Source organism: Staurois parvus, unplaced genomic scaffold (genome assembly GCF_062004578.1).
Source record: "Staurois parvus isolate SC_StPar_1 unplaced genomic scaffold, SC_StPar_1.0 ptg000131l, whole genome shotgun sequence".
NCBI classification, from domain to species: domain Eukaryota; kingdom Metazoa; phylum Chordata; class Amphibia; order Anura; family Ranidae; genus Staurois; species Staurois parvus.
Genome location: NW_028317927.1, coordinates 3673639 through 3688906, shown reverse-complemented (window position 1 = coordinate 3688906; position 15268 = coordinate 3673639). Strand labels below are relative to the sequence as shown.

General features: G+C 39.1%; 1 protein-coding gene across 4 annotated transcripts in view; it reads left to right on the top strand.

Annotated features, from left to right (window-relative positions):
* The window catches only part of U2SURP (U2 snRNP associated SURP domain containing), an 88203-nt gene that overhangs the window by 19769 nt on the left and 53166 nt on the right, over window positions 1-15268 (top strand). For 2 of the 4 annotated variants that reach the window (XM_089672562.1, XM_089672560.1), the window contains exons 2-8: window positions 1727-1828; window positions 4954-5068; window positions 7901-8031; window positions 9800-9867; window positions 11615-11709; window positions 12535-12567; window positions 12658-12740. In XM_089672562.1, coding sequence (XP_089528688.1) covers window positions 1727-1828; window positions 4954-5068; window positions 7901-8031; window positions 9800-9867; window positions 11615-11709; window positions 12535-12567; window positions 12658-12740 — 627 coding nt within the window. Of the gene's footprint in view, window positions 1-1726; window positions 1829-4953; window positions 5069-7900; window positions 8032-9799; window positions 9868-11614; window positions 11710-12534; window positions 12571-12657; window positions 12741-15268 lie in introns of all 4 variants that reach the window. The other 2 variants (XM_089672561.1, XM_089672559.1) reach the window with 1 other exon arrangement.

Here is a 15268-nt window from a genome sequence, read left to right as displayed (position 1 = left end):
GTTGAGTTGTCAACCTTGGATAAGAAATGTATTCGAACTACAGAGCCATGCTCCTTCCCCCTTCATAATAAAGTGGGGAGGAGTTCTGCAGATGGATCTATGCTAACTGATAACATCCAGCAAAAGCACAGGAAGTTAGCAGTTTTTTTTTTGTCAGGATCAACAGTAAATGTTTTTTTTTACATTTGGAACATAGAGCTTTGAATGGTACCTTTTGACAGTGAGCTAGTTGTTGTTTACATATTTTAGTAATGTGCAAGTCCTACTTTTGTTTTGCCATTGATTGCTTCCAGTTGCAATTTCAGTGACAAACAATAAAAAAAAATTAACTAGTTCTGTTTGAAGTGATCTCATACTCCTGAGTTCCTTCTCTCTGTTTCCAATTATACTGCAAGAAAATTGCCAGTCAGTCATCCCCTATGATCCACTGCTTCCTCTGCCCCAAGCCTATGCTCTATTCCCTGCTCCACACCCACCAGTGCTAGTCCCCATAATACCCTAGGCATGTGAAGCATGGTGGTCTGCAGGAAAAGCAGCAGCACTGATCCACATTCCTCCTAGAATGATGTACTCTTACCAACAGAACTGGGAACCTGTCTGACAGTGACTGTGTGGACTGCCTGTCACTGCTGCAACTGGCTGCTGGGTGGTACGATTGCAGCTAGGAGGTAGTGGCTGTGGTCCGTGCTGCTTGCGCAGTAAATGTTGAGACCACACTAAGGGCCTCTTTTTACTGTCCACAGGGTTATATGTGTGCAGTGCATCCCACCTACCCCCCCCCCCACAGCACATCATGACCCCTTTATTGATCACCTGAGTTGTATTGTATTTCTGTCCTTCCAGTTCTTATGTTTACCATAGCTCAGCACAGTACTGTCTGGCATAGCTGGAGACTTGATAATTCTTTCTACCATGTTAGAATATGAGCACTGCAGCATTACAGACTGCTTTCCTGTCCTGCCCTGCCCTGCCCTGCCCTTACATTCCCCAGTCTCTCTTCATGACACTAAAGCTCAGGTTTGTTATTAAAAAAACCCAAAAAAACACCAATCTATACTTACCTGCTTTGCGCAGTGGTTTTGCACTGAGCAGCCCTGAGTCTTTTTTTTTTTCTGTTCCCTCCTGCACTCCTGGCTCCTCCGCCCTCAAACGGTGACCTCAGGAAAAGCCGTTCCCTGAGCCGCTGCTCTGTGCATTCAGAAGACACATCTCCCCCCAACTCTCTCCTCATTGGCTCACTGGCTGTGATTGACAGCAGTGGGAACAAATGGGCTTCCTCTGCTGTCTCAGCCAATGACGAGGAAGAGTCCCCAGACAGAGGCTGTTGAGAATGTTGCTGGATCAGAGGGGGCTCAGGTAGGGATTGGAGGGGAGGCCGCTGCACACAGGTTTTTTTTACATGAAGGTAAAAAGCCTTCAGAACCACTTTAAAGTTTGTACTAATGTAGCACCACTCACTGCAACATTCTACTGTCAGACCGGGGGGGAAGAGGGGAGCTGGAGTGTAGTCATGACACCCTGGGCTCACAGGAACTGTGTGTATGTATGTGAATATAAATATATATATATATATATATATATACGTACGTACGTGTGTTTTTTTTGTTTTTTTTTGTCGTCTTATGCTTTGACCAAGCTCGGGTTGGGTTTGAACAACTTTTGACCTTTTGTGATATGTTTACAGCAACATGAATGTAATGATTTTGTTTTTCTTTTTGGTATGCAGCAACCTGTCATGGAAAGTAAACTTAAAGCTTTCAGCATTGGCAAGATGGCTCCTGCAAAGAGGACACTAAGCAAGAAAGAACAGGAGGAGCTCAAGAAAAAGGTGATGCATATAGAATTTTAAGATGGCCAGCCATGTTATAAGCAAGCAAGACGATTATTGTTTCCAAACAGAAATTATTTTTTTTTGAAGTGGTTTTAAACCCAAAAGCTTATCAATGTTTACGTGTGAAGGCTTCATTAGTTTTTCTCTTCTAGACTTTCTTTTATTTTCACCTGATGATCTAGCTTAGAGGGTAAGTCTGTTTTTCAGGATTGTTGGTTCCCCCATGCATCTCCTAAACTGCATCACATTTTTTTGTGGAGGTGCTGGAAGGTGTGTGATTACATAACTTTCTGCAGCCTGCACCGAGACTTAAATGGTTTGAGCCAGTATTGAATTGTGAACGTTTTTCTGAATCTAAGGATTGATGTCTTTTTTTTTCAGATTTTAATTATAGGTTCTATATCCCTGTAGCTGCTGGTTTGAACTGTGTAATATCCAAAGTACAGGGTGTGTCTTCTATCGTACTGCAAATTTTGCCAACTGTTATAATTTCTAAAGCATTGGAGACTCATTTTATTCAACATCTGTGAGAGAATACAGCTTTTTGATTTTTCGTTTTGTGCTCTAACTTTAAAGTGTTACTAAACCCACAACAGTAAAATCAGTCTGTATATGCAGTAAAGCATGCTTGTTATACTCACTGTGGAACCTAAGGGGTTAATCCTCCACATTATGTAAAAAAGACTGTTTGATCCTGTCTTCTTCAATCCTTCCCTTTCTCTACTGTCCCCAATTCATCTTCTGATCGAGCTCTAGCAGTTACTCTGAACATGCTCGGTTTGGTGTGTATGGCTAGAGTTTTTTTTTTCCTTCTTCTTTGGGAGAGTACATGTGACCAGCAAAGGGCCAATCAACACTGTCCTGACAGAGGATCAGGGGTCATGCAGCCTCATAGGACAGTCAGAGGAGAATGAAAACTCCTCCTATAAGCTTTAACCAGTGCTCAGCCGGACACTGATAAGTCACAAGACTGCTCTAACTGCTGATGAGAAAAGGTATTTAGCAGTTTATATTTACTAAAATAATTGCATTTCCATGTACTGTGGGAGATCAGAATGCAGGGTCCTGGGTTTAGCAACACTTTAATGTTGGTCATATAACTGTTACATTTTAGCTTATTTTCTGGCATTTCAAACACATATTAGTTTGTGGCATCTCACATCTGCTCAATCTCACTCCAACTTCTTAAGTGAAAAATAATGCTTTATGTTGGTTACCTCAACTTGGCCCATTGCCTCAACAAAATAAACCCCTTACTAGGTAAAAGTAATATAAAGTACTAAATGCAAATCAGAGCTTTTACTCATTACTGTGTTCAGACAAACCATTTGTTGCAACCTGTTCATGAATCAGGCTGCCTGGTATATTTTTAAAACCAAAATTAAAACCCCTGTCACTTGCCTAAATTTGTGGTTCCTTAATGTGCCAGGTCCTGAGTCTTCTGTCTTTCCCACGGCAGAGCAAAAGGGTCCTCCTTCAGGTGCGCCTATCATTTTTTAGGTGACTTCCTGTTAATTGTCCACTTGTGGGGCCCACTCAGGTCCTGTAGACTGTAGTGGCATGATGACATCACATCGAAGGGATAGATTGTTGGTAAACAAAGACTGCAGCAGGGCATCGCTGGTCTCCACTCAATTCATCCTTTATAATCTCAATGTTTGCAAGGTCAAAACAAAATTTAAGTAGAACTTCACTCTCTCAATCAACATTGACTATTTTGTATTGTTTTGCTCCTAGCATTAGTAAATAGATAGGAAAGTATATCATATTTACTTGATTTTAAACAGTTTTTTTTACATTTCTTTAGTTACTTCCTTTTTTCCATGCCTAGGCAAATGTCTCACATCCCAGGAGCCTTCAGGAGGGGAGGAGGAGTTTGTTCAGCTAAGCAAACCCTCTTGTCTGTATGCCTGAGCTAAGGGCAGATAGATCCCAGGAATTAAATTAAATAGTGCTGAATAGTAATGAATGAAATAGTGCTTTTTAATTTGTGGTGCTCTGATACAGTGTAGTTCCACTTTAATATGCTTTACGACTGTTTTTGAGTTCAACTAAAATATTTTCTCTCAGACAACCTAAGCCCATAAAGTGTTTTTTTTTCCTTAAAGTTGTAGAAACTGGCAAACAAAAAGGGAAAAAAATGTTTCTACCGCAAGGCAATGTTATACTGTGCTAGTATGCATCACATACGAGCACATTATGTGAAACTTACTTTAAAATGAAGCCCTCCAGCAGCACTCTGTCATTGCTGGCAGGGCTTCCATCTTCACTTGGTCTTCCTTCTGGGTCTACAGGCTCCAGTCCTTTTGGCCGCGGGAGTGCGCGTGGGAGTCCCTGTCTACAGTCCACAGCTCTGAAGGAATGGCACAGTTATGGCATTCCTTCAGAGCACATGTGGCAGCTGCTACACAAGTAAATCTCTCCTAAACAGTGCAGTACCTACAGGTAAGCCTTTATTATAGGCTTACCTGTAAGTAAAATATTAAAAATTGACTGTTAAGAAGGCCTGCAGACAAGGCCAGGTTAGGCTCCAACAAATATGGAGTCATGTGTGCTTTGCTGATATATTGTGTATATGCAGGCTAAGCGAAATGTTATTTCATTGATTGTATTCCATTTGCTTGTATCTTTTTTTTCATATAAAAATCTTTATTTCAGGTTGTATTGCCATCTTCTACTTTTTATTTTTTTTTATTTTCCCCCCATAGCTAGTGTAGTCTTTTCCTGCAGAATGGTTTCTGAACAGCAAACTAAAGGGAACAAACCACTATTAGGCTCATGCAAGAACTCTAATTACTCTCCTCCACACTGTCTTACTGCAGGCCATATTATACATAAGTATAAAACCAGACTTTCCTGTGTCACATCAATAGTACCACTGCATCAGGTTTCTGCTTGCTCTATTCTAGTATGTGACTTGCATACTTTCAACACGCTCTTATTCTAAAGAGAGAAGTTTGCGGGGTTCACAAGCAGTGTCAAATCAAATGTTAGAACTACAGTAACTTGTCCTAATCTCATGACAACACAAGAATACATAATGTTGTTATATCAGGAGCTGTTACTTGTTGCATTCATTCTGATGCTGGAACATGGAAACAGATTGGTCTTTTACTTTACAGGAAGATGAAAAGGCTGCTGCTGAGATTTATGAAGAGTTTTTAGCTGCTTTTGAAGGAAGTGATGCCAGCAAAGTTAAAACATTTGTGAGGGGAGGAATTGTCAATGCCACAAAAGGTAAAGTCTTCATCTAGAACTCTATCATTGTATTACTCAAGATTTTTCTTTCTTTATAAATCATGTGCCGTTTTGCAAACAAATTATTCTTGTCTGTTTTAAAAATCTAAAGCTTGAACTATAAAATAATGGTACAAGAGGCAAGTTTGTGCATGTTTTTTAATTCTTTAAGGAAGGAAAGAAGGGTTTCAAATCCGTATTGGTGTTGTATAAATCAAAGCTTCATGAACCACTTCAGCATTAGAGCAATTTTAAAATGTAAAAATCTTCATTTTTTAATTTAAAATAACTTGACTGTTTCCTGCCCTGCTTATTGTAAAATGACGGCTTGGCTGGAGTTTCCTAATCCGATGGCATCATATTACATCCTCAAGGTGCATGCCTCTTGCACATCCTAGGGGTTGCACAGTGGCGTGATCTGTCACCAGCTGTGTGCACCAGACAGATCGCTGTGCCTGGCTGGTATTAGTACCATGTGATCCAGCAATCACATGTCAATAGTACACAGTGGCTTTCATTCATAAACAATTGTGTACTATTGTGATCTGTATTGTGGCACTGAGGCCAATCACAGCTGACCTGTACAATGTGATAGCTGTAGCCAGTCATAGCGATCACAATAGTACATGAATAGATGCTATTCATAAAAACAATTGCTTATATCATTGATCAGATCACCAATATAGTAAGCGGTCATAGTGAAAAAAAATCCTGTTCACCTCACCAGAACAGTACAGTGTCAGTATGGTGACACACTACCGGTCACAGTATGTACAGAAAAAAATTAAATACTAACATGTTTAAAAAAAAAAATTAGGAAAAGTTTTCTTTGTACATACTGTCAGGCAATGCCCCTGTCCACCACTACACCAGTCATATGATGACACTGTACTGTTATGGTGACAGTATGAAAAAAAAAATTGTGACCATGTTATTCCTTCTTTTTCCAAAAAAAGTGACAAAATAATAAAAATTAAAAAAAAAACTAATCTTCCCCCTTACTAAATATGTTACTAAGTGTCTACTTTTCAAAAAGGGACCATTTGAGTGCTATTTGTGCTGTCCTGGCATTTTAGGGCCCCAAGAAATGAGATAGGCAATTAGTACATCAGGACTGATCAGTTTTCAAATATATACTGTATACGCTAGTTTGTACACTCTAAACCTTTCACAGACTAAATAATATACACAAAGAAATATGTATGAAGAAAGATTCAGCGCTATGTTATTGACTGCATATGTACCTCATTCCTTATATACAATTCAAAGAAAAACAAAACATGATGGAACTTTACTGGTACAATCAGTGGACAAACTTTATATGGATAAATCCACATATGCATATATCTGCTACTTGTCTCTTGAGACTCCATTTGATTGGGGACAAAGGGATTAATTTGATTGGGGACAAAGGCTGTGGATATGGACGCTCACTTGAGACCATTTTGTTCCGAGTGCTGCTGTTCCACATCACCTTTATGTTGACATCCAAGGCATTTGATCTCTTCGCCTCCAATTCTGGGGTCCTGAAGAAGCTATTAAGCAAAACGCGTCAACCTTTGGAGGATACTTATGCCATAAAACAATATGCCGTTATGATTTGGGCCGATTAGCCAAGTATTGTTTTTATACAGTGTTATTGTAAGATTTATTTAATAAATGTGTAAATGTGTGAACACAAGTTTGTCCTCTGATGGTACCAGTAAAGTCCCATTATGTTTTGTTTTCTTTGATATGGAGAGATTATTTTTTTGCTAAATTTTATAACCGAAATGAAGAAAATGCTTGTTTTCTTTTCAAAATTATCAGTATTTTTTGTTTGTGTATGTATGTGTGTATGTACAGTTGTGCTCAAAAGTTTACATACCCTGGCAGAAATTGTGAAATTTTGGCATTGATATTGAAAATATGACTAATCATGCCAAAAAATGCTCTTTTATTGAAGGATGATGATCATATGAAGCCATTTATTATCAAATAGTTGTTTGGCTCCTTTTTAAATCATAATGATAACAGAAATCACCCAAATGGCCCGGATCAAAGTTTTACATACCCTGGAATGTTCGGCCTTGGTACAGACACACAAGGTGACACACATGGGTTACAATGCCAATTAGAGGTTAATGTCCCACATCTGTGGCTTTTTAAATTGCAATTAGTGTCAGTGTATAAATAGTCAATGAGTTTTAGTTCTTATGTGGAAGCACTGACTGGGCTATATACTGAGCCATGGGGATCAGAAAAGAACTGCGTAACAAGGTAATGGAGCTTTATAAAGATGGAAAAGGACATATAAAGATGTCCAAAGCCTTGAATATGCCAATCAGTACTGTTAAATCGCCTATTAAGAAGTGGAAAGTTCGGGTATCTTCTTCATAAGAAAGTTAGCCTAACACTTCCTCAAATCTAAACCTGGGAAGAAAATGCATCAGACTGTTTCTTTAATCCAGACATTCAGATATTTTAAACATGCTTGATTTGCTACTGGAGTATTAATTGCTTACGTGGAGCAGCTGCAGGCTGTCTGTTACAGGTCCAAGCAATCCAGCAGCTGTAAACTTGCTTTTCTTGACCCCCGGAGTGGCCACACTGCTGTGGGTTCCTAAACACCGAATAGAGTGCTGATTAACATTTGCTCAGTGCAGGGCAACTTGCTAATAGCTTTATAATCTAGGGACTGCAAGTGGGAAACCGTTTTACAAAATTGTAAGTAACAAACTCCACTAAATACTTGTATCTAATATGCCCCAAACTAATAACATGGAATTTATATTATGACTGAAATTTTGAATATGTATTGTTTTGTAAAGTATCGCGGTTATTTTGTTGCAGAGGAACACGAGGCCGATGAAAAGAAAGGCAAGCTGTATAAACCATCTTCGCGTTTCTCAGAGGCGAAACCACAGCCGCCACCTGTTGAGCGACCACCTCCTCCAGTAATACCTATGGAACCGAAGAAACCTGTAAGAGCAAATTATGTTTTCTAAATTGTGATACGTTGATTAGCCTATCTGTTTTTTCCTCTGCATGCTCCCAAAATTCTCTGATTGAGGAACTACATTGCATCTGAGCAGCATAATCCAAAAACACTACTTAATTCATTTTTAATATATAAAGCAAACTCTCCCATCCATCCATGTCTCCATGCCTTATTTTGCTGAGCAATCACTTAGCAAAACAGCCTTCTAGCATTTCTGGTCACGGCCATCTTAACTAAGGGCAGATAAATGTACTTTCTGGAATCTGCAATCCATCTGCCTTAGCTGAAAAAGCCCCTCCTGAAGACTTCTGGGATGTATGACGTTATTTTTCTGGGCATGGAAACCAGGAAGTAACTGAAGAAATCTAAAAAAAAAAAAGTTTAAAACAAATACAAAATACTTTCCTATTTATTTGCTAATGTTAGCAGCATAAGGATTATAAATGTCAATGTTGATTGAGAGAGTGAAGTTCCACTTTAATGTCACTTTCTCAGACTGCTTGTGATTATACAAGTTGTGTTTTAGGGCTTTCTAAATCTAAAACTGATCACTCCTGTTTTAGAGTCCTTTATGAATAATGTAATATGTAACCGAGACTGGAAGAGAGATTTTATATTTGTCCTCTGTATTTTCATAAAATAAGAATAGAACTTAGACTCAGAGTGCTAGGTACAGCTTCTAGAAGCACAGTAGCTTTGCTTACATTGGCTTTAACCAAGCTGGCCGAGCATAGTAATTTGCCTGTACTGGAGTGCCTCAACATTAATGTGCAGCCCCTGATGTGAGCATTTGCTCATATAGGAGCTGATGTATAAATTATGGGGCAAATAAAACCGGTTGTGCAAAGGAACCAGATTCTCATCCATTTTTGCAGTGAAAAATGGGCTAAGTTTAACTACTCTCTTTTTCAATACCCCCCTCAAATTCAATATGCTCTGCATATAGTTTAGTATGCCCATTTCCACCCACTTATTTTTTCTGAACTGTTTTGGATGGACTTTCTCTCTCTATTCATAGGGGTGGCTCAGAGTGCATTTAACACAGTGGGATGTGTGTTCTTACAGGGGATATGTCTGTTTTAGGCAATATGTTTAGCTTTTGACATGCGCTATATAGTTTTACTACTCCACAGGGAAATTTGTATAAATAACTCAAAAGTGGCCTTTCATCTGCATCTCTTAGTGCATTTCTGAAAATAAAATATGAAAAGTGTACAGTTTTTAGGCTTTTAATCTTGGTACTTAGCAACTCGCACAGAACGCACGCAGCTGCTCTCCTGAATAACATGCTTTGTTGTCTGCCTACTTCTTTTTGAATGTTGTGAATTGCTGCCAGTACGACAAATGCAAACCCACTTGTACACCATTGTTTGTCTCATTTCTTGTGTTCTGTGATACAGCACTTGAGATACCTTTTTGATTTCAGCTGAGCCATGTTTAAAAGCTTTAGGTTTCTGAAACTGCAGGAAAAGTTGCATGTAGTTGTAATGACGAGAACATGGACTCATTTTGGTGGCCAATTGCGTTTTCAATGATGTAGCGCTTCCTAATGTCTTATACAAAAATGTGTTTTGCCTCCAAAATGAGCTAAAAAGTGGCAATGCCTACCATTCTTTGCAAGATATTGTAAAAGAAAAAAAAATTGCAGGTGCTCTTTAGATTACATAGGTTATGTTTATGTCTGCTAGGAAGAGTGGTTAAATGACAGACTTTTACATTGGTGTATTTAGTTGCTTTGTTTCTTTCTACAGCCTTTAAAGAAAGGCGAGAAAGAGAAAAAGAAAAGCAATTTGGAGCTTTTCAAAGAAGAACTCAAACAGTAAGTATTAGTATGTGTATGAATATTTAAATAATTTTTATTGCAAATCATCTCACAGACTGGTATGTCATTTAACGAGAGATACAGGCATGCAGTGTTGTTTTTTTTTTTTTGGCTTTGTTCTCTGAAAACCTCTTCTTAGTAATGTAATATGGCCTATTTTTCAAATTGTCAGGAAGGAAGTCACATATGAGGTTTTCCTGAATTTGATTTAAAGCCCAAATCCAATAAAAATTAAAACTCCTCCCTTGTAGTAAAGTGATTTTACAGTCTAAGGGACAGTAAAAGCAGTTTTGCTTGCATGATCCTCTGCTTCCCTGGCAGGTGGCACTCCCTCATGCTTTGGTTGTGGACTGTCCTTGGGCCTTCTCATGTCCTGTGCAGGGCTATGGACCCTGCCTTGGTATTGATTACATCAGATGATCTTAAATTCCATGGGAAAAGAGGCTGCTGGGATTGATCTAGCAGTGTGGAGGAGCTTGCAAGTGTGGAGGTTTCAATCAATAAAAACTTATTTTCCATTTCTCCCATAACTAAAGGTGCATTTAAAGTGATACTAAACCCAGAACCCTTCATTCACTATACCTGGTCTCCCACAGTACACACAACATGGAAATTCAATTATTTTAGTAAACCTAAACTACTAAATACCTTTTCTCATCAGCAGTTAGAGCAGTCTTGTGACTTCAGCAGAGCACTCGTTAAAGCTTGTAGGAGTTTTCTTTCTGCTCTAGGAGGATGTGAAACCTCTGACCCTCTGTCTGGACAGTGCTGATTGGCCCTGTGCTAATTACATGCACCCTCCCAAGGACTAAAAAAAAAATATCTCTAGCAATACACACCAAACTGAGCATGTGCATGTGACCACGGGTTCAGTCTGTATCAGTTGGTCATTTCAACAAGAGGAGGGGCAGAGAAGAAGGGATCAAACATCTTTTTTACACAATGCAGAGGTTTAACCCCTTAGGTTCCACAGTGAGTATAACAAGCATGCTTTACTGCATATACAGACTGATTTTACTGTTGTGGGTTTAGTAACACTTTAACCCTTGCAGTGCTGGCACAGCCCCACTGCAAGGGAGGAGTTTGTTTTCCTGGAGCTCAGTTGCTGGGGCACCCATTAGCCTAGGCACATAGTCTCCAGCATGGTAAAGCATGTTCCCAAATATACACAGCACTAACCTTTTTTTTTTTTTTTTGTCTCAGAGATATTTGTTTATTGTTCTAAAATCTGTTTGTTTTAAATTAGAACTACAAGCAAAACTTTTTTTTTTTTTTTCAATTTCAGATATAGCAAGGAAGGGTTACAGCCCCTGACAGTTTTTTTTGCCACCTGTGTCCCATTGGAGAGACTCATCCTCTCTTCCTGTCCCATAGCCGAAACAGTTAGCGAGAAAATCTCTGCAAATCAAGGGAATTCCTTGGCTTCAACTCCCCCCCACCTGACAAATTTCCTCTTTTGGTTTTCTGGGGACAACCCAAAATTGGAGTTTAACTTCACTTTTGATGATGGTGGTAAACAGGACAAATAGAGAGAGTGAATCGCCCTAGCGGAGGCACAGATGGCAATACAACCTGACAAGTTGTTCTAACCCATCATCACTAAAAAAAAAGTTTTGCCTTTAGTTATACTTTAATATTTTGTTCTGTGGAGCAGAAAACCGCAGTTTCCAACCCTAATAATAATATAAGGTCTGAAGGACACATTTTATTCCTGTTTTCTTCTCATAATATAAAATTGTTGTAGGATTCAAGAAGAGAGAGATGAGCGACACAAAACAAAAGGCAGAACAAGCAGATTTGAACCTCCACAAGTAGACGCCGATGGACAGCGAAGGCCAAGTAAGAAAAGCTACATTTTTGTGATGTTTTGTTGGAGTTGCTAGTATTGCATTTATTTATGAAATAGAAATCTTGTGAGGCACCAATTAATTATAAGACAGGTTCGTCAGCACCAAACACATACTCCAATGTGCATAAAAATTCAACAAATATCACAATGGTGCCGCGCTCCTAATTGTTATTAATTAAATATCATAAAAATTGTTTTAAATTAAATCCATATAATAGTGTAAACACTATATATATATATATATATATATATATATATATATATATATATATATATAAAATGAAGTGCACCCATAAAGTGAAATAATAGTCAATATTCAATGTGCACAAAAAATATAAACATGATTGATGATAAATGAGTGATAAATAAATCAGTCTCTGGTGATACTGGTGAAAAATTCCAGGTGATGTGAACTCCAATTCCCAGTGACTTGAATAATGATCTTATTATACGCTCACCTCATATAAAGCCTATAAATAGGCTAAAAACGCTTGTGTTCCCCAAATGGGACTATATCCTTGAGTTGCACCGTAGCAGTAATGGTGATTACTCCTTAACAACGTAGCAGTAATGGTGATTACTCCTTAACAGCGTAGCAGTAATGGTGGTTAGAAGTCCTTATCTGCATGCTTGTTCTGGGGAAATGGCTGAAATATTGTTACAGTGGAGGTCGGCATGACAGTCAGACAGAGCTAGCATCCTTAGGTGGAGAGAGCAAAGACTGTCTCTCTGTTATGAAAGCTGTAAATTTTTAATTGATCCTTTACTAATTCGGCCTGTTTTTGGTATTAATTTTGTTGTCTTTTTCTTTTAAGTGGATCAACAGTCAAGAAGAAACAGATCCTCTGGTGGTATTTTATTTAGTATATTTATTATTTAGTATTTTTTTTCTTTTGATCCCTTAATAGTAACTGTTTTTTGTTTTTCTTTACCTTAAGCTCTTGATGACTATGCTCCTGGGTCGCATGATGTGGGTGATCCAAGTACAACTAATCTTTATCTTGGGAACATCAACCCTCAGGTACCTAATTTGTAATACTGTTCTGCCCTAAAAATTGTCTAATTTAACATTACTGGAAACGTGTAGACAGCTTGTGGAATCTGCAAATATCAGTTACCAATTCTGTGCCACTGTAGAGTCTCTGCATGTCAGGGTCCAGGGTATTTACTTCTGTCCAAGGAGGCACTGAGCCTCACCCACCCATGTGCTAAGCTCCATATGTACTGCCAGAATCTTAGTGGCCAGTAGAACGCTCACATTTGCCAAATGGCAGTATTTGTTTTTTGGGATTTGTTTTGGTCCAGGGTGGTGGCGGAGCATAGTGCTGACTAACAGGCAACACCTGGGATCCAGATTTTCAGGAATTGGTTTGACTAAACTAAAGTTCGCCATACACTTAAACGATTCCTCCACATTAAACCGCACAGGTGGGTGAACATCCTGTTGTGGCTATTGTATTTTGACAGGCATCGCCATTGGCTGCCAGAATACCCAAACAATGTATGCATCTAGGCCCTGTCAGCTTTTGCCCTCTCCACTGTGTCCAAAACCTTTTTTTTTTTTTTAGTTCAGAAACAATGAAAAGGTGAACTAACTTAGTATATCCTCCTCACCCCCTGGTCTCCGCTGTACCTACTGTCGGGGATGCTGAGCTGTCAGTGCCACTGGTCTAGTGGTCTGAAGATTTGAAATTCCCGCTCTTCTCCCTCTCTGTGTGCAGCTCTTCCAGGACAGACCAGAGCAATTTACTGTGCAGGCACTCACCAATCCGCACCACTCTGGTCCATCCCAGAAGAGAAGAGGAAGAAGAGCAGGGATTTCAAATCCCCCGCTAGCTGGACAGGCTGCAAGGGCACTAACTGCTCAGCATCTCTTAAGGTAAGTACAGCAGGGATTGGGGGGTAGGGAGGATGTACAGTGTTAGATCACCTTTTAAAAAAAAAAAACACTTTAGGTGTATTAAAAAAAAACAAAAACTCTGCTTGGAGACTGAAGAGCATTTAGTTTGGCAAAGCATTCTGTATTACAAACAAATGTCTCAAACCTACAGTATATTACAGCACGTTTTCATCCTTTGTTGCAGCCTAGTGCTGCTGATCTTCTGCAGTCTTTTGCAGCCACTTCCTGTGTACTTGCAATCTCCAGGATTGGTTGCACGTCATTACTCAGCAGCTTCCTGATAGTGACAACACAGTATGCCTTGTGTGTCACCATGGCTGCTTGTAGTCGGCATTGGCTTAGGGTGTCATGGGACATGTAGTCCTGGGCAGAAGGAAGTTGTGTAAGGGCTCTGTGCTGGGAAGATCAGTATCTGAACTTAGAGAAGCTGCTAGACTAGTTGTAAACTAAAGCAGTGCAATTAAATGTAAAGCTGCAAACATCCTGGAGGACAAGCATGGGGTGGACCAGTATCTGCTGCACTGACCACACCTTGCAGCTAGTGATTAGTGCTACGTGAAAGAATTTAGGAACTTAGCTGTTAATGCTGTAAGAGGACTAGTCGAACATTGTAAGCACTTTAATACCATGCTATAGCCGAAAGATGGCTACAGCACGGTTCTCTTGTTCTGGGAGGGCATTTATAGCTGTCCCTGTGTGCGCCCCCTGGGGCATAAATTTGGAGTGCTCTGTGACCTTGAAGAAAAACTACTTATTTGCAAAATTTTATAACCGAAACAAAGAAAAAATGTTGTGGTTTTTTTTTTTGTCAAAATATTTGGTCTTTTTTTGTTTAGTAAAAAAAACAAAAAACCCAGTGGTGATTTAAATGCCACCAAAAGAGCTCTATCTGGTGATAAAAAAATAATAATTTGGGTACAGTGTTGCATGACCGCACAAATGTCATTCAAAGCGTGACAGCGCTGAAAATTGACCTGGCAAGGAAAGGGGTAAAAGTGCCCAGTACTGAAGTAGTTACAAGAAAAAAAAAAGTCTGCTAGCCAGCAGCAAATTAAAAGAGAAGCAGCAGTAAATGGGTATGTCCAGTGTTAATTTTGATGACGAAAATATTTGTCATAGTTTTTGCAAAAAAAAAAAATTTTGTTTCAATTCAGATGACTAAATTGAGACTAAAACTAAAATGGCATTTTAGTCATAAGACTGTGACTAAAACTAAATCAAAATTTGACATTGCAATTAACACTGGGTATATCTGAGCACAAGCTTCTTCAATGTAGAATAGCACTTACTATATGGTTGACAGACTGGTGGCTTGTAACTGCAGTTCTCTGTGACCCAACAGTTACACAAAGGGGCAAGCATTTATCTGATCTTAAAACCAGACTAGTGGAGTATTCGTGAAGAACTTTCTACTGCTCTTAAGCCCTTTTTGAATGTGCTAATGTGTTCAGTGACTAAGAGTATATTGCATATAGTTACATAGTCTGGCTGAAAAAAGACAAAAGTCCATCCAGTTCAACCATAGGAAAAAAAAAAGTTATAATCCTATACCCACAGTTGACCCAGAGGAAGGCAAAAAAAACCCCCCAGCAAAGCACGATCCAATTTGCTCCTGCTGGGAAAAAAATTCCTTCCTGATCCCCCGAGAG